We start from the raw sequence: 26,293 nt of genomic DNA on the forward strand, positions 1-26,293 counted from the left end.
GCATATATGGTGGGAAGATATCCATCGTCATCGGAATCAGAGGATGAGGAAGTGCTCCACAGATTGGACATACATCATATGCATTCAGCACCCTCTGCAATGACTGTAGAGGTAACCGTGGAAGGAAAGAAACTCAAGATGGATGTAGACACAGGAGCAGCAGTTTCAGTTATCACCCAGAAACAATGGAGAAAACTTCTGATCCGAACAACTGTCCGTCCAACACCAATCAAACTGCAGACATATTCAAAGCAGATACTCCACCCACTGGGGTACGTGAAAGTACAGGTATCCTACAAGGGTCAGACAAAGAGAATGCCATTATATATCCTAGAACATGGGGGACCCCCTCTTTTTGGGAGAGACTGGATTGCTCACTTTGGCATGCCAGACATCGCCATTAACCCCTGCAACACCGTGACCATCCCATCAGGGGATGAAGAGGGATGGGTGAAGTCCCTGAAACAGCGATTCCCGCAAGTCTTTGATAACCATTTGGGAAAAATAAAGCATGACTGTGTGAGACTCAGGCTGAAACCCAATGCCCAGCCTAGGTTCTTCAAAGCTCGGACGGTACCTTTCGCACTCCGAGCAGGTGTGGAAGCTGAACTAAGCCGGCTGGAGGAACAAGGTGTCATCTCAAAGGTAGAGCACAGCGAGTGGGCATCACCAGTTGTACCAGTAAAGAAAGCGAATGGGGACTTACGCATTTGTGGCGATTTCCGCATGGCACTAAATTCTCAACTGGAGATAGACCAGTATCCCCTACCCAGAGTAGATGACATTTTTGCCTCTCTTGCAGGAGGTCAAAAGTTCACCAAGCTTGATCTCAGGCAAGCTTATTTACAGTTTGAGGTCCACCCTTCGTCCCGCAAGTTTCTAACAATCAACACTCACAAGGGACTGTATGAATACAATCGGATGGTGTTTGGGGTAGCCTCCGCCCCAGCCATTTGGCAACGCAAAATGGATGAGATTTTGGCGGACATTCCTTTCACACAGTGCCTGTTAGATGACATGCTCATCACGGGCCTGACGGACCAGGAACACAAGCGTAACGTGGAGCTTGTGTTGGCCAGACTCCAAGAGCAGGGTCTAAAAGTGAACTTAGCGAAATGCCAATTCATGGTACCTAAATTGGAGTTTTGTGGCCACCTTGTGGATGCAGAGGGTATACACACCACGGAAGCCAAAGTTGATGCTTTAGTAAAAGCTCCAGCCCCGACCAACGTCCAGCAGCTGCGATCATACCTGGGCTTGCTGAACTATTACCACAAATTCCTGCCGGATCTAGCACACACTTTGTTTCCATTAAACAAGCTTTTGGAGAAACACTCCAGATGGAACTGGTCGGCTGCATGCCAACGTGCTTTTGAAGTTTCTAAGCGAAAGCTGTTGGCGTCACGCATGCTCGTGCACTATGACCTCCAAAGGCCTCTCACCTTGGCTTGTGATGCCTCACCCTATGGTCTAGGGGCTGTACTATCTCACGTTTTACCAGATGGGTCAGAGAAACCTGTGGCATTCGCCTCCAGGTCCTTGACAAAAGCAGAAAGCAATTACTCTCACATTGACAAAGAGGCTCTGGCGCTCATATGGGCAATTAAGAAGTTTCATCTTTACCTGTATGGTAGGGAATTCACCATACTGACTGATCATAAACCACTCCTTCAGATCTTTAGCCCTGACAAAGGCATCTCCCAGACGACTGCAGCCCGTCTTCAACGCTATGCCCTATTCTTGGGAGCATATAGCTACAAAATCCAGTATCGCAGCCATGATGCCAACGCTAATGCAGACGCCATGTCCCGTCTGACAAGGACATTAACAGACTCTTCTCCACCTGTCAAGAGTTGTCGTTACACTAGCCTGTCCTTTCTGTCTTCCGGGGAAGTAGCAGCCCATACAGCCAAGGATACCTTCCTTAAGACAATACTCTCCTGGGTACGTTACGGTTGGCCTGCAACTGTCACACAGGATTACGAGCCTTACTTCCGTAGGCGTCTGGAATTAACTGTGTCTGGCAACTGTGTTTTATGGGGAGACCGAGTGATCGTTCCACAGACCCTCCGGAGACACATTCTGGAATTGCTACATACTGGTCATCCCGGGGGCACACGTATGAAACAAAAGGCCCGAGGCTATGTGTGGTGGCCAAACCTCGACTCCGATATCACGACATATGTGAATGCGTGTGCTGGATGTGCACAAACTGCGAGAGACCCTCCTCGAGGGTGCGTCCAGCCCTGGACTTGGCCCACGGTTCCCTGGTTTCGCCTACACTTGGACTTTGCAGGCCCGATCAGAGGACACACCTTTTTGATCATTATTGATGCCCATTCAAAGTGGCCTGAGGTCGTTCCTGTTACTCAGCCAACGACTAAGGCGACAATTTCCATACTGTTACATCTCGCTGCTACGTTTGGATACCCCAGAGAAATTGTCACAGACAACGGTGCACAATTCACAAGCCAGGAGTTTCAGGGTTTCCTGACTGCCCACAACATCAAACACAAGTTGACCGCACCTTACCACCCGGCTACAAATGGTCAAGCAGAAAGGTTTGTACAGACCTTCAAACGCTATTTCAAAGCTACTGTGGCTACAAGTAAACAACAGTCCCTGTCACCCCAGCAGCTGGACTCCTTCCTTTCTGCTTACAGAACCACACCACATGCAACCACTGGGAAAACTCCAGCTGAACTTCTTTTGGGTCGGCAGCCATGGACTGTTTTGGATATGCTCCGCCCTCAAACGGTCCAGGAACATGTACGGCAGTCCCAAGACAAGAGGGTCGAACACGACGAGATTCCCCGGTTTACAGCCCAGCAAAAGGTATGGGCCCGATCTTATGGCGCTTCCAACACTCGTTGGCTTCCTGCTATCGTCGCAGAGACTTTGGGACCCAAAATGTATAGGGTCTGCCTGGAAGATGGTTCCATTTGCAGAAGGCATGTGGACCAATTGCGTTCTCGTTCTCAGCTGCCCGAATCCCTGACATCGGCTGCACCTCCAGTGTCTCAAGGATCTGCTCCTACCGGATCAGGAGGCATTGAGACTGATGCTTGGGGAGACTCTGAACTTTTGAACTCAGCTCCAACAGAGCCCTCCAGCCCTGGACCAGAGGTCTGCTCACCCTCTGAGCTAGGGAATCCCCTCTTGGCCCCGCCGGTGTCCATTCCGGCCAGCCCTGCTTCCTCCAGCCCCGAGTCGCTGGGTGCCCGTCCTCAACGACACTGTCGCCCTCCTGACCGGTTTCAAATGCAAGACTGGTTACGAGACTTTCGACGGGCCCGCCGAAAGTGATCCGCTGCCATTTTCCCCCCGGAGCTTCCCTGGAAGTTGTTCTCACATCCGGACGTGGAAGAAACCATGTAAATCTCCTGAGTTGGAGGACTGTATTGGACAATTATGAGTTACTGTTTTATGCCTGTTCTCGTTTTGTTGTTTTGTTTTTTTTTGTTTTTTGTTTTTTTTAGGTATGGATGGAAGGTGTTATACCTGAAGGGTTTCACATGTACTGTCACTTTAAGGCTGGCTCCACCCAGGAGTGATGACAAGGGTCAAGGGGCAGAGTGGCCATCTTTAGACATGTAGAGATGTATTGATATGCAGAGCTGTCCTGTAATGCTGTACAGTGAGTCCTGAATAAACAACCGTTGTTCCAGACCAGAGTCCTGTGTCTCTCACAACACGGAGAATATAACACTCCCTCATACCACACACCCCTCCCTCATACCACACACCCCTCCCTCATACCACACACCCCTCCCTCATACCGCACACCCCTCCCTCATACCGCACCCCCCCCCCTCATAGTACACACCCCTCCCTCATACCACACCCCCCTCCCTCATACCACACCCCCCTCCCTCATACCGCACACCCCTCCCTCATACCGCACACCCCTCCCTCATACCGCACACCCCTCCCTCATAGTACACACCCCTCCCTCATACCACACCCCCCTCCCTCATAGTACACACCCCTCCCTCATACCACACCCCCCTCCCTCATAGTACACACCCCTCCCTCATAGTACACACCCCTCCCTCATACCGCACACCCCTCCCTCATACCGCACACCCCTCCCTCATACCACACCCCCCTCCCTCATACCGCATCCCCCTCCCCTCATACCGCACACCCCTCCCCTCATACCGCACACCCCTCCCTCATACCGCACACCCCTCCCCTCACACCGCACCCCCCTCCCTCATAGTACACACCCCTCCCTCATACCACACCCCCCTCCCTCATACCACACCCCCCTCCCTCATAGTATACACCCCTCCCTCATACCGCACCCCCCTCCCTCATACCACACCCCCCTCCCTCATAGTACACACCCCTCCCTCATACTGCACACCCCTCCCCTCCCTCATACCGCACACCCCTCCCTCATACCGCACACCCCTCCCTCATACCGCACACCCCTCCCCTCATACCGCACACCCCTCCCTCATAGTACACACCCCTCCCTCATAGTACACACCCCTCCCTCATACCACACACCCCTCCCTCATACCACACACCCCTCCCTCATAGTACACACCCCTCCCTCATACCACACACCCCTCCCTCATACCACACACCCCTCCCTCATACCACACACCCCTCCCTCATACCGCACACCCCTCCCTCATACCGCACACCCCTCCCTCATACCGCACACCCCTCCCTCATACCGCACCCCCCTCCCCTCATACCGCACACCCCTCCCCTCATACCACACACCCCTCCCTCATACCGCACACCCCTCCCTCATACCGCACACCCCTCCCTCATACCACACACCCCTCCCTCATACCACACACCCCTCCCTCATACCACACACCCCTCCCTCATACCACACACCCCTCCCTCATATCCCGCGGCTATACCACGCCCTTCAGTGTCTTCCCCCGCCCACTACCCAAGAGGAACATTCCATTGCTGGAGTATGGAGGGGGGAGAGGGGGCACCGCCCGCTGGGAGGGTCAGGGAAGGGAATGGAGATTTTATTGTTCTCACCATACCAACCGCCCCTTACCCCTCTAGTCTCCGCCCCTCAGATCTCAGGGGGCGGGCCATGTCCAATCCATCTAATCACCTTTCCCCCATCTACAGGACAACTCACCGAGCTGCAGGAGGCCAGCAGAGAGAGGGCGCTGTGATCAAAGTGTGTCCTGTGATTGGAGACGTAGATCTTCACCGACCAATCAGAGTGTCCGGACTGAGCCACCACCAACCCGAGCACCGAGCCCATCCCCCGCAGGAGGAACCTACACAGGAGATCAGAGGATCACTCATCCATTCATCAGACTCCTCCTCCAACCAGAGCCCATCCCCCACATCACCCCTCCACCCATCTGACAGATGACTCCGCCCTCACCTGCGTATGAGGGACTCCGGGAGAACACAGCTCACCAAGAAAACATGAGCACCAATGAAGAGGCGGAGCAAGAAGAGACACAGACCAATAGGAGTGTAGAGGAGGAGGAGAATACACATCAGGGGTTCAGTCGGGAACCTATGAGAGAAATGTAGGCGTTATTGTCACCTGACTCCTCCCCCTTACATCTACCAATGACTAACACTCTCCACATTACACCACACCCCGCTCCATATTACACCACACCCCCCCTCCATATTACACCACACCCCCCTCCATATTACACCACACCCCCCTCCACAGTACATCACACCCCCCACTGTACACCACACCCCATCCACAGTACACCATTCCCCCCAGTGCACACCACACCCCCTCCACATTACACCACACCCCTAGCACTCACCTGTGTAGGTCCAGCATGGTGTCCAGGTTGGGCTGCTCCATCCTGACAGCGCCCTTCTGAGGATAGGGGATTGGATGATGAGCACAATGACTACAACTCGTCCGTTATCTGTTCTATGATAGAGAACAATGAGACATGAGATCTATGTAGCCACACCCCCTCCTTATTCTCCGCCCACTATGTCCCCACAATCTCCCTCCCTCCATACCATGACCCTACCACGTCCTAACCTTTCCAGTCTCCACTCATTATGGCCCTTCCATCTCTTTTCATGTCCTCCCAGTGCCCCCCCCCCACTATGACCCTCCCACCTCCCATCATGTCCTTCCAGTCCTGGCCCACTATGACCCTCCCACCTCCCATCATGTCCTTTAAGTCCCCACCCACTACGAGTCCCCCACCTCCTATCATGTCCTTCCAGTCTCCGCCCACTATGACCCTCCAACCTCCTATCATGTCCTTCCAGTCTCCGCCCACTATGACCCTCCAACCTCCTATCATGTCCTTCCAGTCTCCGCCCACTATGACCCTCCCACCTCCTATCATGTCCTTCCAGTCCCCTTCCACTATGAAACTCCCACTGTGACGGGAGTCACTTTGGCTGGGCGGCCTATGGAACGCAGCTTACTTTAGAGAGGTTGGGAAATCCCTCTCTCAGCCTCCTCTTATGTCTAAGTCACCCTGTGTCTATTAGGGACACAGGGTGACCAAGAAGCCCAGTCTGGCCTTCCCAAACCAGACTTCCACAGACTGATCGGCTATGAGAGCTCCATGCGCCCTGCAGAGACAAACTTACAAACTATGTGGAACTTTGTCATGGAAGCTGCCATGATGGATTGACTCTTTGGGACTTGTTACCCGACTAACTCAGGCACAGACCGATTGGAGGTCTGGTACCTGGTTAGTCTACCTTTGGGGGGGGGGGGGGGGATATGTGACGGTTCTCACCCTCACTACGAGTGAAAGACAGATACTTAATGGACACTGAGAAAATGGTTTGGATTGCTTCAAATGGGTTCTGTGTTTACACTTATGATAATGTATATTGTTCCTCAATGTCAGAGCCAGACAATCTGTCACTGGTGGTCTCTTCCCTTTTGTCTGTCTATTGAGGTGTGATGTGGATTGTGTTAAGCCTGTCTGTTCCATTGTTAAATGTTAATGAACTCACATATTGTTTCTGTCCAGATGGCGAGATAATTAGTTCAGGTTAATTCTATTTTTGTATACAATTTATTTTGCATATGATAATGTAATCAGGCAATCCCTGAACTGTGTGTGGTAATCTGATCAGGAGGGGGGGGGGGTCCATGCTGTATATAAATTCTGTGTGACTGTTCAGTAAACGGAAAAGGTTCCAGTACAAGCCAAGTTGTCGGCTAGCTTTGTATGGGGGCAGGTAGGATTTAATATCTATGTTCAAGAATGGAGGAAGCCGTATACTGACGGAAGTCCACAAACACAGTGTGGGTCACGGTTTTGTTACATTGGTGGCAGCGGTGGGATGCTTCCCGCAGTCTGGGACATCCAAACCTCCACAGGGATCCAAGGTCTGGATAGCACAGGGGACCGGTGTCAGAGAAGGTCCTCAGTACAGGGGACCGGTGTCAGAGAAGGTCCTCAGCACAGGGGACCGGTGTCAGAGAAGGTCCTCAGCACAGGGGACCGGTGTCAGAGAAGGTCCTCAGCACAGGGGACCGGTGTCAGAGAAGGTCCTCAGCACAGGGGACCGGTGTCAGAGAAGGTCCTCACCACAGGGGACCGGTGACAGAGAAGGTCCTCAGCACAGGGGACCGGTGACAGAGAAGATCCTCAGCACAGGGGACCGGTGTCAGAGAAGGTCCTCAGCACAGGGGACCGGTGTCAGAGAAGGTCCTCAGCACAGGGGACCGGTGTCAGAGAAGGTCCTCAGCACAGGGGACCGGTGTCAGAGAAGGTCCTCAGCACAGGGGACCGGTGTCAGAGAAGGTCCTCAGCACAGGGGACCGGTGTCAGAGAAGGTCCTCAGCACAGGGGACCGGTGACAGAGAAGATCCTCAGCACAGGGGACCGGTGTCAGAGAAGATCCTCAGCACAGGGGACCGGTGTCAGAGAAGGTCCTGCTAGGATGGTATGATGTGATCCGCTGGGAACTCTGGGAGGAAGCGCTAGCCTGTGAGCAGCAACACCAGGGAAGAATCCTCCCCTCCTTCCAGCAAAGGTACTGGTCCCAGTATGAAGTGTGAATGGTGTTTTTGGGGAGACAACCGCACAAGGAATGGAAAGCGGAGTTAAGCAGGCTGGTCCAGGGGGAGATGCGGTTGGATGAGAGCTATAGAGCCCCCTGCTGGTATGTAAATGGACAGCGGACGACAGCCCAATGGAAGGCTTTTGCTATGGCGACCTGGGGCTGTTATTAGAGAGGCTGTCCAAGGCCCCCGACTTTGGGAGCGATTTGGAGTGGCGGTTGGAGGAAATTGAGGATTACAGAGAAAAGATTCTGAACATCTCGGAAGTGTTCTGGGCACTGGAAGATTTGGAATTTCTAGCCAATCAGGAATGGGAGCTGGAGATCGCCTACAGACGGCTGCTAGACTCTGCTCAGCGCCAGGCCTGGGCTCCCCTTGCCTGGGAATATCCAGAAGTAGCAGCTGACAGTCCAGAAATCCTGGCTGAAGAATGGACAATGTGGCACAGTAATAGTGGCTTTGCTCACCTCCACCCACGGTTTTGGATGCGGAGGTCTTATGGCGGATGCAGTGCTGACTCACCTTGAAGAACCTGTCTCTGCACAGGACGAGCTTAGATGGAGGAATGCGTCTGTCCAGCCACTGGATAAAGGTATGGGAGAAGAGGAAGCCATCTTCATTCCCCAACCACAGATCACAAATTTAATAGACTTTCCATCGGAGGATGATATGGATGATAAATCACCCGCCAAAGTGTTGGCCCTGGGCCCAAGAGCCACCAACCCATGCCCTGGACTTTCAGCAATTCTGGAGACTGGAGATTTATTAGACTTTTCTGCTGAGGAATAACATCCCAGTGAGCCTACAGCAGAAGAGCGGCATCAGGGCCTAACATCACTGAGCTCTGCCCAACACCAACCAGCAGCTTCAGCCTTCCTGAGAGAAGAGGCAGCCGGCCTTTCTCCTACACCACTGACAGGGATCTGGGATTTCCTGCCAGCACCATCTGTGGAGTTACAAGAAACTTCTACAGCTGAAGAGCTGACAACTGGACAGAGGGTCCAAGACCTCTGCCCCACACCTGCAGCAGTCCCGGAGGCCCAGGGTGAGAAGGTGGTGATCACTCCCCAACAGGGATCAGGATCCAGGTGGAGAAGAGAGAGGAGGTTGTCATCTTCCCTCCCCAACAGCAGCTGCACAGTTCGGAGAAGGCGGTCATCCTTCCTCCCCAGCGAGAGATCCAGAGTCTGGGAGCGGAGGAAGCCGGCCTCCCTCCCCAACAGTTAGCCTGAACGGATTATGTGGAGTCCCCAGTAGAAGTGCTGGCAACAGGGCAGAGTTCTACCAACCTCTGCCCAACACCCGCAACAGCTACAGAGTTCCAGGAAGCTGGGGAAATCGGCCCCTCGCCCCAGAGACAAGCTGATGAAGTGAAGCTTCTACACCCAGCTGAAGCGCTGGCAGCCGGACAGAGTCAGTGATCTCTGCCCCACACCTGGGGCAGTTCCGGAGGCCCAGGGTGAGAAAGGAGAGGAGGTTGTTGTCCTCCCTCCCTAACAGTCAGTCAGAGTGGAGTGAACTGTCTTCCCTCCCCAGCCAGGATCTGTACATCTGGGAGACGGTACCAGAGAAAGGTTGTCCCAACCGCCAGATGAGGGTAAGGAAGATGGAGCAGCCGACTCCCCTCCCCAGCAGCAGACGACACCCCAGAATGATGACACCAACCCAGCAGAAGAGCTGGCACCAGAGCAGAGTGCGGCTGGCCTCTGCCCTCAACGTACAAAAGATGGAGTTCCTGTGGTAGTGGATGGGACTGCGGTCTTCACATTTATATCCCAGGGGTGCTGGACTGTCGGCTCAGGTCCCCAACAGCAGGAAGTGAGTCCAGCCACCCTGTCCTCTCTCCAGCTGGTGAAAGGACTCCAGGGAGAAGGACCAGTCCACGTATCTCCCCCGCAGCGGGGGTATGTTCCGCGAGAGAGGCAGAGGTTGGCTGGGTGAGTAATGCTCTGTTCGGGACAATTTTCTTGGGGTACTGTGTGAGTGCAGACATTCGGGGACTGGAACTACAGACTACCTTCAATGTCAACCCGTTTGGGGTCCCCTCCTGTGTTAGTCTCCTTTCCGAAAAGGGGAGAGATGTGATGGGAGTCACTTTGTTTGGGGGGCCTGTGGAACCCAGCTTACCTTAGAGAGGTTGGGAAATCCCTCTCTCAGCCCTCTAGGCCCCTCCTATGTGTAAGTCACCCTGTGTCTATTAGGGACACAGGGTGACCAAGAAGCCCAGTCTGGCCTGCCCAAACCAGACTTCCCCAGACTGATCGGCTATGAGAGCTCCATGCCTCCTGCTGGGACAAAATTACAAACTATGTGGAACTTTGTCAAGGAAGCTGCCATGATGGATTGACTCTTTGGGACTTGTTACCCGACTTAGGTTCCGTGTACACGGGACGCTGTAAATGGCCGTTTAGGAGCAGTTGGGCATTTTTTTCAGAAGCCCCTGAACCCATCTACATTTTATCTTATCTGTCCATGTACACCAGGTCGTTTACAGTCATTTGCAGGCAGTTGTGTTCAGGGACTGTTTTTAGAACGCAATTATTTGCGTTCGAACGTGTGTTTCCCGGCGTTTCAAACGCACAAACGCGTCCGAACGCGTCTGAACGCGATGACCCGCGTTTAGCGTTCGCGTTTTTCCATTTTAAAGGGGAATAATTTTTTTGACCTCTAGGAACGCTTCTAAACGCAAACGCCCGCAAACGCTGCTAAACGCCCACGAAACGTGGGTACAAACGCGACTGAACGGACGTTTCAAACGTCCTAAAAATTCCAGCATTCAAAGGGACTTTTAACAACGTCCCGTGTACATGGAGCCTAACTCAGGCACAGACCGATTAGAGGTCTGGTACCTGGTTAGTCTACCTTTGGGGGGGGGGGGAGATATGCAACGGTACTCACCGTCACTGGGAGTGAAAGACAGATACTTAATGGACACTGAGAATATGGTTTGGGTTGCTTCAAATGGGTTCTGTGTTTACACTTATGATAATGTGTATTGTACTTCAATGTCAGAGACGGACAGTCTGTCACTGGTGGTCTCTTCCTATTGTCTGTGTATTGAGGTGTGATGTGGATTCTGGTAAGCCTGTCTGTCCCATTGTTAATGAACTCACATATTGTTTCTGTCCAGATGGCGAGATAATTAGTTCAGGTTATTTTGCTTTCTGTACAGTAAACCCCCTTCCATTGCGGGGGTTACGTTCCAGACCCACCCGCAATAAGTGAAAATCCGCTAAATAGAATTTATATACACCCTAGGCATGTTTTTATAACTGTCACTGTACTTTTAAAAGCATTTTAAGGTCTTTAAACACATTTTTAAAACAATAGAAACTCATTTCAACACATAAAAGATACTGAGAGAGAGAGCAAGAGCTATGGAAAACCCACAAATATTGAATTAACAATGATTTAAATAATAAAACAATAAAAATAGGTCTTACAGAAAACAAAACGCAAAATACCGGGACCGCGAAAAATGAACCGTGATATAACGGGGGTTTACTGTATACAATCTCATCTGCATATGATAATATAATCAGGCAACCCCTGACCTGTGTGTGGTAATCTGATCAGGAAGGGGAGGTCCATGCTGTATATAAACTGTGTGACTGTTCAATAAAAGAGAAGGTTCCCGTACAAGCTAAGTTGTCGGCCAGCTTTGTATGGGGCGGCTGGAAAATCTGATATCTATGTTCAAGACTGAAGCCATATACTGATGGAAGTCCACAAACACAGTGTGGGTCGCAGTTCCGTTACACCCACCTCCCATCATGTCCTTCCAGTCCCTGCCCACTATCACCCTACCACCTTCTATCATGTCCTTCCAGTTCCCACCCACTTTGACCCTACCACCTCCCATCATGTTTTTCCAGTCCCTGCCCACTATCACCCTACCACCTCCCATCATGTTTTTCCAGTCCCTGCCCACTATCACCCTACCACCTCCCATCATGTCCTTCCAGTCCCTGCCCACTATCACCTCCCATCATGTCCTTCCAGTCCCTGCCCACTATCTCCCTACCACCTCCCATAATTTCCTTCCAGTCCCTGCCCACTATCACCCTACCACCTCCCATCATGTCCTTCCAGTCCCTGCCCACTATCACCCTACCACCTCCCATCATGTCCTTCCAGTCTCCACCCACTATCACCCTACCACCTCCTATCATGTCCTTCCAGTCCCTGCCCACTATCACCCTACCACCTCCCATCATGTCCTTCCAGTCTCCACCCACTATCACCCTACCACCTCCCATCATGTCCTTCCAGTCCCTGCCCACTATCACCCTACCACCTCCCATCATGTCCTTCCAGTCCCTGCCCACTATCACCCTACCACCTCCCATCATATCCTTCCAGTCCCTGCCCACTATCACCCTACCACCTCCCATCATGTCCTTCCAGTCCCTGCCCACTATCACCCTACCACCTCCTATCATGTCCTTCCAGTCCCTGCCCACTATCACCCTACCACCTCCCATCATGTCCTTCCAGTCCCTGCCCACTATCGCCCTACCACCTCCCATCATGTCCTTCCAGTTCCCACCCACTATCACCCTACCACCTCCCATCATGTCCTTCCAGTTCCCACCCACTATGACCCTCCTACTTCCCATCATGTCCTTCCAGTCTCCACCCACTATCACCCTACCACCTCCCATCATGTCCTTCCAGTCCCTGCCCATTATCACCCTACCACTTCCCATCATGTCCTTCCAGTCCCTGCCCACTATCACCCTACCACCTCCCATCATGTCCTTCCAGTCCCTGCCCACTATCACCCTACCACCTCCTATCATGTCCTTCCAGTCCCTGCCCACTATCACCCTACCACCTCCCATCATGTCCTTCCAGTCCCTGCCCACTATCGCCCTACCACCTCCCATCATGTCCTTCCAGTTCCCACCCACTATCACCCTACCACCTCCCATCATGTCCTTCCAGTTCCCACCCACTATGACCCTCCTACTTCCCATCATGTCCTTCCAGTCTCCACCCACTATCACCCTCCCACCTACTATCATGTCCTTCCAGTCCCTGCCCACTATCACCATACCACCTCCCATCATGTCCTTCCAGTCCCTGCCCACTATCACCCTCCCACCTCCTATCATGTCCTTCCAGTCCCTGCCCACTATCTCCCTACCACCTCCTATCATGTCCTTCCAGTCCCTGCCCACTATCACCCTACCACCTCCCATAATATCCTTCCAGTCCCTGCCCACTATCACCCTACCACCTCCCATAATATCCTTCCAGTCCCTGCCCACTATCACCCTACCACCTCCCATCATGTCCTTCCAGTCTCCACCCACTATCACCCTACCACCTCCCATCATATCCTTTCAGTTCCCACCCACTATCACCCTACCACCTCCCATCATGTCCTTCCAGTTCCTGCCCACTATGACCCTACCACATCCTTTCAGTTCCCGCTTACTATGACCCTACCACATCCTTTCAGTTCCTGCCCACTATGACCCTACCACATCCTTCCAGTTCCTGCCCACTATGACCCTACCACATCCTTTCAGTTCCCGCTTACTATGACCCACTCACTTCCAATGATATCCTTCCAGTCTCCACCCACTATCACCCTACCACCTCCCATCATGTCCTTCCAGTCCCAGCCCACTATCACCCTACCACCTCCCATCATGTTTTTCCAGTCCCTGCCCACTATCACCCTACCACCTCCCATCATGTCCTTCCAGTCTCCACCCACTACCACCTCCCATCATGTCCTTCCAGTCCCTGCCCACTATCTCCCTACCACCTCCCATAATTTCCTTCCAGTCCCTGCCCACTATCACCCTACCACCTCCCATCATGTCCTTCCAGTCCCTGCCCACTATCACCCTACCACCTCCCATCATGTCCTTCCAGTCTCCACCCACTATCACCCTACCACCTCCCATCATGTCCTTCCAGTCCCTGCCCACTATCACCCTACCACCTCCCATCATATCCTTCCAGTCTCCACCCACTATCACCCTACCACCTCCCATCATGTCCTTCCAGTCCCTGCCCACTATCACCCTACCACCTCCCATCATGTCCTTCCAGTCTCCACCCACTATCACCCTACCACCTCCCATCATGTCCTTCCAGTCCCTGCCCACTATCACCCTACCACCTCCCATCATGTCCGTCCAGTCTCCACCCACTATCACCCTACCACCTCCCATCATGTCCTTCCAGTCCCTGCCCACTATCACCCTACCACCTCCCATCATGTCCTTCCAGTCTCCACCCACTATCACCCTACCACCTCCCATCATGTCCTTCCAGTCCCTGCCCACTATCACCCTACCACCTCCCATCATATCCTTCCAGTCCCTGCCCACTATCACCCTACCACCTCCCATCATGTCCTTCCAGTCTCCACCCACTATCACCCTACCACCTCCCATCATATCCTTCCAGTCCCTGCCCACTATCACCCTACCACCTCCCATCATGTCCTTCCAGTCCCTGCCCACTATCACCCTACCACCTCCCATCATGTCCTTCCAGTCCCTGCCCACTATCACCCTACCACCTCCCATCATATCCTTCCAGTCCCTGCCCACTATCACCCGACCACCTCCCATCATATCCTTCCAGTCCCTGCCCACTATCACCCTCCCACCTCCCATCATGTCCTTCCAGTCTCCACCCACTATCACCCTACCACCTTCCATCATGTCCTTCCAGTTCCCACCCGCTATGACCCTCCCACCTCCCATCATGTCCTTCCAGTCTCCACCCACTATCACCCTCCCACCTCCCATCATGTCCTTCCAGTCCCTGCCCACTATCACCCTACCACCTCCCATCATGTCCTTCCAGTCCCTGCCCACTTTGACCCTCCTACCTCCTTTCAGTTCCCGCTTACTATGACCCACTCACTTCCAATGATATCCTTCCAGTCCCTGCCCACTCTGACTCTTCCTTTCATGTCTTTCCAGCTAGATAATTAGTTCAGGTTATTTCTATTTCTGTATACAATGTCATCTGCATATGATAATGTAATCAGGCGACCTGATGGGGTAATCTGATCAAGAAGGGGAGGTCCATACTGTATATAAACTGTGACACTGTTCAATAAAAAAGAGGACCCACTATGACCCTCCCACCTCCTATCATAACCTCCCAGTCACCGCCCACTATGACCCTCCCACCTCCTATCATAACCTCCCAGTCACCGCCCACTATGACCCTCCCACCTCCTATCATAACCTCCCAGTCACCGCCCACTATGACCCTCCCACCTCCTATCATAACCTCCCAGTCACCGCCCACTATGACCCTCCCACCTCCTATCATAACCTCCCAGTCACCGCCCACTATGACCCTCCCACCTCCTATCATAACCTCCCAGTCACCGCCTACTATGACCCTCCCACCTCCTATCATAACCTCCCAGTCACCGCCCACTATGACCCTCCCACCTCCTATCATAACCTCCCAGTCACCGCCCACTATGACCCTCCCACCTCCTATCATAACCTCCCAGTCACCGCCCACTATGACCCTCCCACCTCCCATCATAACCTCCCAGTCACCGCCCACTATGACCCTCCCACCTCCTATCATAACCTCCCAGTCACCGCCCACTATGACCCTCCCACCTCCTATCATAACCTCCCAGTCACCGCCCACTATGACCCTCCCACCTCCTATCATAACCTCCCAGTCACCGCCCACTATGACCCTCCCACCTCCTATCATAACCTCCCAGTCACCGCCTACTATGACCCTCCCACCTCCTATCATAACCTCCCAGTCACCGCCCACTATGACCCTCCCACCTCCTATCATAACCTCCCAGTCACTGCCCACTATGACCCTCCCACCTCCTATCATAACCTCCCAGTCACCGCCCACTATGACCCTCCCACCTCCTATCATAACCTCCCAGTCACCGCCCACTATGACCCTCCCACCTCCTATGATAACCTCCCAGTCACCGCCCACTATGACTCTCCCACCTCCTATCATAACCTCCCAGTCACCGCCCACTATGACCCTCCCACCTCCCATCATAACCTCCCAGTCACCGCCCACTATGACCCTCCCACCTCCTATGATAACCTCCTAGTCACCGCCCACTATGACCCTCCCACTTCCTATCATAACCTCCCAGTCACCGCCCACTATGACCCTCCCACCTCCTATGATAACCTCCCAGTCACCGCCCACTATGACCCTCCCACCTCCCATCATAACCTCCCAGTCACCGCCCACTATGACCCTCCCACCTCCTATGATAACCTCCTAGTCACCGCCCACTATGACCCTCCCACCTCCTATCATAACCTCCCAGTCACCGCCCACTATGACCCTCCCCCCTCCTATGATAACCTCCCAGTCACCGCCCACTATGACTCTCCCACCTCCCATCATAACCTCCCAGTCACCACCCACTATGACCCTCCCACCTCCTATGATAGCCTCCCAGTCACCGCCCACTATGACCCTCCCACCTCCTATCATAACCTCCCAGTGACCACCCACTATGACCCTCCCACCTCCTATCATAACCTCCCAGTCACCACCCACTATGACCCTCCCACCTCCCATCATATCCTTACAGTCTCCACCCACTATGACCCTCCCACCTCCTATCATATCCTTACAGTCTCCACCCATTATGACCCTCCCACCTCCTATCATGTCCTTCCAGTCCCCACCCACTATGACCCTCCCACCTCCTATGATAACCTCCTAGTCACCGCCCACTATGACCCTCCCACCTCCTATGATAACCTCCCAGTCACCACCCACTATGACCCTCCCACCTCCTATCATAACCTCCCAGTCACCGCCCACTATGACCCTCCCACCTCCTATCATAACCTCCCAGTCACTGCCCACTATGACCCTCCCACCTCCTATCATAACCTCCCAGTCACCACCCACTATGACCCTCCCACCTCCTATGATAACCTCCCAGTCACCGCCCACTATGACCCTCCCACCTCCTATCATAACCTCCCAGTCACCGCCCACTATGACCCTCCCACCTCCTATCATAACCTCCCAGTCACCGCCCACTATGACCCTCCCACCTCCTATCATAACCTCCCAGTCACCGCCCACTATGACCCTCCCACCTCCTATGATAACCTCCCAGTCACCACCCACTATGACCCTCCCACCTCCTATCATAACCTCCCAGTCACCGCCCACTATGACCCTCCCACCTCCTATGATAACCTCCCAGTCACCGCCCACTATGACCCTCCCACCTCCTATCATAACCTCCCAGTCACCGCCCACTATGACCCTCCCACCTCCTATGATAACCTCCCAGTCACCGCCCACTATGACCCTCCCACCTCCTATCATAACCTCCCAGTCACCGCCCACTATGACCCTCCCACCTCCTATCATAACCTCCCAGTGACCGCCCACTATGACCCTCCCACCTCCTATCATAACCTCCCAGTCACCGCCCACTATGACCCTCCCACCTCCTATGATAACCTCCCAGTCACCGCCCACTATGACCCTCCCACCTCCTATCATAACCTCCCAGTCACCGCCCACTATGACCCTCCCACCTCCTATCATAACCTCCCAGTCACCGCCCACTATGACCCTCCCACCTCCTATGATAACCTCCCAGTCACCGCCCACTATGACCCTCCCACCTCCCATCATAACCTCCCAGTCACCGCCCACTATGACCCTCCCACCTCCTATGATAACCTCCTAGTCACCGCCCACTATGACCCTCCCACCTCCTATCATAACCTCCCAGTCACCGCCCACTATGACCCTCCCCCCTCCTATGATAACCTCCCAGTCACCGCCCACTATGACTCTCCCACCTCCCATCATAACCTCCCAGTCACCACCCATTATGACCCTCCCACCTCCTATGATAGCCTCCCAGTCACCGCCCACTATGACCCTCCCACCTCCTATCATAACCTCCCAGTGACCACCCACTATGACCCTCCCACCTCCTATCATAACCTCCCAGTCACCACCCACTATGACCCTCCCACCTCCCATCATATCCTTACAGTCTCCACCCACTATGACCCTCCCACCTCCTATCATATCCTTACAGTCTCCACCCATTATGACCCTCCCACCTCCTATCATGTCCTTCCAGTCCCCACCCACTATGACCCTCCCACCTCCTATGATAACCTCCTAGTCACCGCCCACTATGACCCTCCCACCTCCTATGATAACCTCCCAGTCACCACCCACTATGACCCTCCCACCTCCTATCATAACCTCCCAGTCACCGCCCACTATGACCCTCCCACCTCCTATCATAACCTCCCAGTCACCGCCCACTATGACCCTCCCACCTCCTATGATAACCTCCCAGTCACCGCCCACTATGACCCTCCCACCTCCTATCATAACCTCCCAGTCACCGCCCACTATGACCCTCCCACCTCCTATGATAACCTCCCAGTCACCGCCCACTATGACCCTCCCACCTCCTATCATAACCTCCCAGTCACCGCCCACTATGACCCTCCCACCTCCTATCATAACCTACCAGTGACCGCCCACTATGACCCTCCCACCTCCTATCATAACCTCCCAGTCACCGCCCACTATGACCCTCCCACCTCCTATGATAACCTCCCAGTCACCGCCCACTATGACCCTCCCACCTCCTATCATAACCTCCCAGTCACCGCCCACTATGACCCTCCCACCTCCTATCATAACCTCCCAGTCACCGCCCACTATGACCCTCCCACCTCCTATGATAACCTCCCAGTCACCGCCCACTATGACCCTCCCACCTCCCATCATAACCTCCCAGTCACCGCCCACTATGACCCTCCCACCTCCTATGATAACCTCCTAGTCACCGCCCACTATGACCCTCCCACCTCCTATCATAACCTCCCAGTCACCGCCCACTATGACCCTCCCCCCTCCTATGATAACCTCCCAGTCACCGCCCACTATGACTCTCCCACCTCCCATCATAACCTCCCAGTCACCACCCACTATGACCCTCCCACCTCCTATGATAGCCTCCCAGTCACCGCCCACTATGACCCTCCCACCTCCTATCATAACCTCCCAGTGACCACCCACTATGACCCTCCCACCTCCTATCATAACCTCCCAGTCACCACCCACTATGACCCTCCCACCTCCCATCATATCCTTACAGTCTCCACCCACTATGACCCTCCCACCTCCTATCATATCCTTACAGTCTCCACCCATTATGACCCTCCCACCTCCTATCATGTCCTTCCAGTCCCCACCCACTATGACCCTCCCACCTCCTATGATAACCTCCTAGTCACCGCCCACTATGACCCTCCCACCTCCTATGATAACCTCCCAGTCACCACCCACTATGACCCTCCCACCTCCTATCATAACCTCCCAGTCACCGCCCACTATGACCCTCCCACCTCCTATCATAACCTCCCAGTCACTGCCCACTATGACCCTCCCACCTCCTATCATAACCTCCCAGTCACCACCCACTATGACCCTCCCACCTCCTATGATAACCTCCCAGTCACCGCCCACTATGACCCTCCCACCTCCTATCATAACCTCCCAGTCACCGCCCACTATGACCCTCCCACCTCCTATCATAACCTCCCAGTCACCGCCCACTATGACCCTCCCACCTCCTATCATAACCTCCCAGTCACCGCCCACTATGACCCTCCCACCTCCTATGATAACCTCCCAGTCACCACCCACTATGACCCTCCCACCTCCTATCATAACCTCCCAGTCACCGCCCACTATGACCCTCCCACCTCCTATGATAACCTCCCAGTCACCGCCCACTATGACCCTCCCACCTCCTATCATAACCTCCCAGTCACCGCCCACTATGACCCTCCCACCTCCTATGATAACCTCCTAGTCACCGCCCACTATGACCCTCCCACCTCCTATCATAACCTCCCAGTCACCGCCCACTATGACCCTCCCCCCTCCTATGATAACCTCCCAGTCACCGCCCACTATGACTCTCCCACCTCCCATCATAACCTCCCAGTCACCACCCATTATGACCCTCCCACCTCCTATGATAGCCTCCCAGTCACCGCCCACTATGACCCTCCCACCTCCTATCATAACCTCCCAGTGACCACCCACTATGACCCTCCCACCTCCTATCATAACCTCCCAGTCACCACCCACTATGACCCTCCCACCTCCCATCATATCCTTACAGTCTCCACCCACTATGACCCTCCCACCTCCTATCATATCCTTACAGTCTCCACCCATTATGACCCTCCCACCTCCTATCATGTCCTTCCAGTCCCCACCCACTATGACCCTCCCACCTCCTATGATAACCTCCTAGTCACCGCCCACTATGACCCTCCCACCTCCTATGATAACCTCCCAGTCACCACCCACTATGACCCTCCCACCTCCTATCATAACCTCCCAGTCACCGCCCACTATGACCCTCCCACCTCCTATCATAACCTCCCAGTCACCGCCCACTATGACCCTCCCACCTCCTATGATAACCTCCCAGTCACCGCCCACTATGACCCTCCCACCTCCTATCATAACCTCCCAGTCACCGCCCACTATGACCCTCCCACCTCCTATGATAACCTCCCAGTCACCGCCCACTATGACCCTCCCACCTCCTATCATAACCTCCCAGTCACCGCCCACTATGACCCTCCCACCTCCTATCATAACCTACCAGTGACCGCCCACTATGACCCTCCCACCTCCTATCATATCCTCCCAGTCACCGCCCACTATGACCCTCCCACCTCCTATGATAACCTCCCAGTCACCGCCCACTATGACCCTCCCACCTCCTATCATAACCTCCCAGTCACCGCCCACTATGACCCTCCCACCTCCTATCATAACCTCCCAGTCACCGCCCACTATGACCCTCCCACCTCCTATGATAACCTCCCAGTCACCGCCCACTATGACCCTCCCACCTCCCATCATAACCTCCCAGTCACCGCCCACTATGACCCTCCCACCTCCTATGATAACCTCCTAGTCACCGCCCACTATGACCCTCCCACCTCCTATCATAACCTCCCAGTCACCGCCCACTATGACCCTCCCCCCTCCTATGATAACCTCCCAGTCACCGCCCACTATGACTCTCCCACCTCCCATCATAACCTCCCAGTCACCACCCACTATGACCCTCCCACCTCCTATGATAGCCTCCCAGTCACCGCCCACTATGACCCTCCCACCTCCTATCATAACCTCCCAGTGACCACCCACTATGACCCTCCCACCTCCTATCATAACCTCCCAGTCACCACCCACTATGACCCTCCCACCTCCCATCATATCCTTACAGTCTCCACCCACTATGACCCTCCCACCTCCTATCATATCCTTACAGTCTCCACCCATTATGACCCTCCCACCTCCTATCATGTCCTTCCAGTCCCCACCCACTATGACCCTCCCACCTCCTATGATAACCTCCTAGTCACCGCCCACTATGACCCTCCCACCTCCTATGATAACCTCCCAGTCACCACCCACTATGACCCTCCCACCTCCTATCATAACCTCCCAGTCACCGCCCACTATGACCCTCCCACCTCCTATCATAACCTCCCAGTCACTGCCCACTATGACCCTCCCACCTCCTATCATAACCTCCCAGTCACCACCCACTATGACCCTCCCACCTCCTATGATAACCTCCCAGTCACCGCCCACTATGACCCTCCCACCTCCTATCATAACCTCCCAGTCACCGCCCACTATGACCCTCCCACCTCCTATCATAACCTCCCAGTCACCGCCCACTATGACCCTCCCACCTCCTATCATAACCTCCCAGTCACCGCCCACTATGACCCTCCCACCTCCTATGATAACCTCCCAGTCACCACCCACTATGACCCTCCCACCTCCTATCATAACCTCCCAGTCACCGCCCACTATGACCCTCCCACCTCCTATGATAACCTCCCAGTCACCGCCCACTATGACCCTCCCACCTCCTATCATAACCTCCCAGTCACCGCCCACTATGACCCTCCCACCTCCTATGATAACCTCCCAGTCACCGCCCACTATGACCCTCCCACCTCCTATCATAACCTCCCAGTCACCGCCCACTATGACCCTCCCACCTCCTATCATAACCTCCCAGTGACCGCCCACTATGACCCTCCCACCTCCTATCATAACCTCCCAGTCACCGCCCACTATGACCCTCCCACCTCCTATGATAACCTCCCAGTCACCGCCCACTATGACCCTCCCACCTCCTATCATAACCTCCCAGTCACCGCCCACTATGACCCTCCCACCTCCTATCATAACCTCCCAGTCACCGCCCACTATGACCCTTCCACCTCCTATGATAACCTCCCAGTCACCGCCCACTATGACCCTCCCACCTCCCATCATAACTTCCCAGTCACCGCCCACTATGACCCTCCCACCTCCTATCATAACCTCCCAGTCACCGCCCACTATGACCCTCCCCCTCCTATGATAACCTCCCACTCACCGCCCACTATGACTCTCCCACCTCCCATCATAACCTCCCAGTCACCACCCACTATGACCCTCCCACCTCCTATGATAGCCTCCCAGTCACCGCCCACTATGACCCTCCCACCTCCTATCATAACCTCCCAGTGACCACCCACTATGACCCTCCCACCTCCTATCATAACCTCCCAGTCACCACCCACTATGACCCTCCCACCTCCCATCATATCCTTACAGTCTCCACCCACTATGACCCTCCCACCTCCTATCATATCCTTACAGTCTCCACCCATTATGACCCTCCCACCTCCTATCATGTCCTTCCAGTCCCCACCCACTATGACCCTCCCACCTCCTATGATAACCTCCTAGTCACCGCCCACTATGACCCTCCCACCTCCTATGATAACCTCCCAGTCACCACCCACTATGACCCTCCCACCTCCTATCATAACCTCCCAGTCACCACCCACTATGACCCTCCCACCTCCTATCATAACCTCCCAGTCACCGCCCACTATGACCCTCCCACCTCCTATCATAACCTCCCAGTCACTGCCCACTATGACCCTCCCACCTCCTATCATAACCTCCCAGTCACCACCCACTATGACCCTCCCACCTCCTATGATAACCTCCCAGTCACCGCCCACTATGACCCTCCCACCTCCTATCATAACCTCCCAGTCACCGCCCACTATGACCCTCCCACCTCCTATCATAACCTCCCAGTCACCGCCCACTATGACCCTCCCACCTCCTATCATAACCTCCCAGTCACCGCCCACTATGACCCTCCCACCTCCTATGATAACCTCCCAGTCACCACCCACTATGACCCTCCCACCTCCTATGATAACCTCCCAGTCACCGCCCACTATGACCCTCCCACCTCCTATGATAACCTCCCAGTCACCGCCCACTATGACCCTCCCACCTCCTATCATAACCTCCCAGTCACCACCCACTATGACCCTCCCACCTCCTATGATAACCTCCCAGTCACCGCCCACTATGACCCTCCCACCTCCTATCATAACCTCCCAGTCACCGCCCACTATGACCCTCCCACCTCCTATGATAACCTCCCAGTCACCGCCCACTATGACCCTCCCACCTCCTATCATAACCTCCCAGTCACCGCCCACTATGACCCTCCCACCTCCTATGATAACCTCCCAGTCACCGCCCACTATGACCCTCCCACCTCCTATCATAACCTCCCAGTCACCGCCCACTATGACCCTCCCCCCTCCTATGATAACCTCCCAGTCACCGCCCACTATGACCCTCCCACCTCCTATCATAACCTCCCAGTCACCGCCCACTATGACCCTCCCACCTCCTATCATAACCTCCCAGTCACCGCCCACTATGACCCTCCCACCTCCTATCATAACCTCCCAGTCACCGCCCACTATGACCCTCCCACCTCCTATGATAGCCTCCCAGTCACCGCCCACTATGACCCTCCCACCTCCTATCATAACCTCCCAGTGACCACCCACTATGACCCTCCCACCTCCTATCATAACCTCCCAGTCACCACCCACTATGACCCTCCCACCTCCCATCATATCCTTACAGTCTCCACCCACTATGACCCTCCCACCTCCTATCATATCCTTACAGTCTCCACCCATTATGACCCTCCCACCTCCTATCATGTCCTTCCAGTCCCCACCCACTATGACCCTCCCACCTCCTATGATAACCTCCTAGTCACCGCCCACTATGACCCTCCCACCTCCTATGATAACCTCCCAGTCACCACCCACTATGACCCTCCCACCTCCTATCATAACCTCCCAGTCACCGCCCACTATGACCCTCCCACCTCCTATCATAACCTCCCAGTCACTGCCCACTATGACCCTCCCACCTCCTATCATAACCTCCCAGTCACCACCCACTATGACCCTCCCACCTCCTATGATAACCTCCCAGTCACCGCCCACTATGACCCTCCCACCTCCTATCATAACCTCCCAGTCACCGCCCACTATGACCCTCCCACCTCCTATCATAACCTCCCAGTCACCGCCCACTATGACCCTCCCACCTCCTATCATAACCTCCCAGTCACCGCCCACTATGACCCTCCCACCTCCTATGATAACCTCCCAGTCACCACCCACTATGACCCTCCCACCTCCTATCATAACCTCCCAGTCACCGCCCACTATGACCCTCCCACCTCCTATGATAACCTCCCAGTCACCGCCCACTATGACCCTCCCACCTCCTATCATAACCTCCCAGTCACCGCCCACTATGACCCTCCCACCTCCTATGATAACCTCCCAGTCACCGCCCACTATGACCCTCCCACCTCCTATCATAACCTCCCAGTCACCGCCCACTATGACCCTCCCACCTCCTATCATAACCTCCCAGTGACCGCCCACTATGACCCTCCCACCTCCTATCATAACCTCCCAGTCACCGCCCACTATGACCCTCCCACCTCCTATGATAACCTCCCAGTCACCGCCCACTATGACCCTCCCACCTCCTATCATAACCTCCCAGTCACCGCCCACTATGACCCTCCCACCTCCTATCATAACCTCCCAGTCACCGCCCACTATGACCCTTCCACCTCCTATGATAACCTCCCAGTCACCGCCCACTATGACCCTCCCACCTCCCATCATAACTTCCCAGTCACCGCCCACTATGACCCTCCCACCTCCTATCATAACCTCCCAGTCACCGCCCACTATGACCCTCCCCCTCCTATGATAACCTCCCAGTCACCGCCCACTATGACTCTCCCACCTCCCATCATAACCTCCCAGTCACCACCCACTATGACCCTCCCACCTCCTATGATAGCCTCCCAGTCACCGCCCACTATGACCCTCCCACCTCCTATCATAACCTCCCAGTGACCACCCACTATGACCCTCCCACCTCCTATCATAACCTCCCAGTCACCACCCACTATGACCCTCCCACCTCCCATCATATCCTTACAGTCTCCACCCACTATGACCCTCCCACCTCCTATCATATCCTTACAGTCTCCACCCATTATGACCCTCCCACCTCCTATCATGTCCTTCCAGTCCCCACCCACTATGACCCTCCCACCTCCTATGATAACCTCCTAGTCACCGCCCACTATGACCCTCCCACCTCCTATCATAACCTCCCAGTCACCGCCCACTATGACCCTCCCACCTCCTATCATAACCTCCCAGTCACCGCCCACTATGACCCTCCCACCTCCTATCATATCCTCCCAGTCACCGCCCACTATGACCCTCCCCCCTCCTGCCATTGGCTCTCTGACCCTTATAATGTCCGGTCCTCAGGGGTGGGGTTTAGTAATTACAGTAAAATCAGAGTTCCGCCCACAATTCATTCCCCAGCATTCTTCTCTGTGTAGCCCCGCCCTCTGGGAAGAGTCATGTGACCAGAGGCTGCACTGCTACTCTGAGGAACCGAGATATTTACCCCCCCCCCCAAATCATTCCTTCACCCACTGACCGGGCCTACAACCCCCCAATACCTCCCTTATTCCCCCTCCCCCCTTCCTCACCCTCCCCCCATCCCCCCCTCTATACACGGAGAGACTCTCCCCCCGCACTCACCTCTCCGCACTCCGCCATTCTTCACACTGACGGGCCGCCCGCTGATTGGTTCTCTCCACACCGCGCACAGCATTATGGGAGCTCTTCTACCGCTAGAGGCCGAGCTCTCCGCACCGCCGCCATCTTCCCGGAGACCAACAGAGCTCCGCCCAACGAGCCGCCGCCATCTTCCCGGAGACCATCCGGGGCTCCCCCAAAATTTCTCTTCTCTATTTATCGGAAA

The 26,293-nt window shown here is 54.6% G+C and overlaps 1 protein-coding gene across 1 annotated transcript in view; it reads right to left on the reverse strand.

Annotated features, from left to right (window-relative positions):
- The window catches only part of AUP1 (AUP1 lipid droplet regulating VLDL assembly factor), a 44,374-nt gene extending 18,195 nt beyond the window's left edge, over positions 1–26,179 (reverse strand). Inside the window, exons 1-4 of the mRNA XM_082243516.1 lie at positions 26,071–26,179; positions 5,781–5,893; positions 5,375–5,512; positions 5,120–5,264 (exon numbers count right to left, since the gene is read on the reverse strand). Of these exons, the coding sequence (XP_082099642.1) occupies positions 5,120–5,264; positions 5,375–5,512; positions 5,781–5,821 (324 nt within the window). The 5' untranslated portion in view covers positions 5,822–5,893; positions 26,071–26,179. The remainder of the gene's footprint in view (positions 1–5,119; positions 5,265–5,374; positions 5,513–5,780; positions 5,894–26,070) is intronic.
- Positions 26,180–26,293: the final 114 nt, after the last annotated feature.

The sequence above is a fragment of the Pelophylax lessonae genome (assembly GCF_965119305.1).
Source record: "Pelophylax lessonae genome assembly, chromosome: 1".
Taxonomy (NCBI): domain Eukaryota; kingdom Metazoa; phylum Chordata; class Amphibia; order Anura; family Ranidae; genus Pelophylax; species Pelophylax lessonae.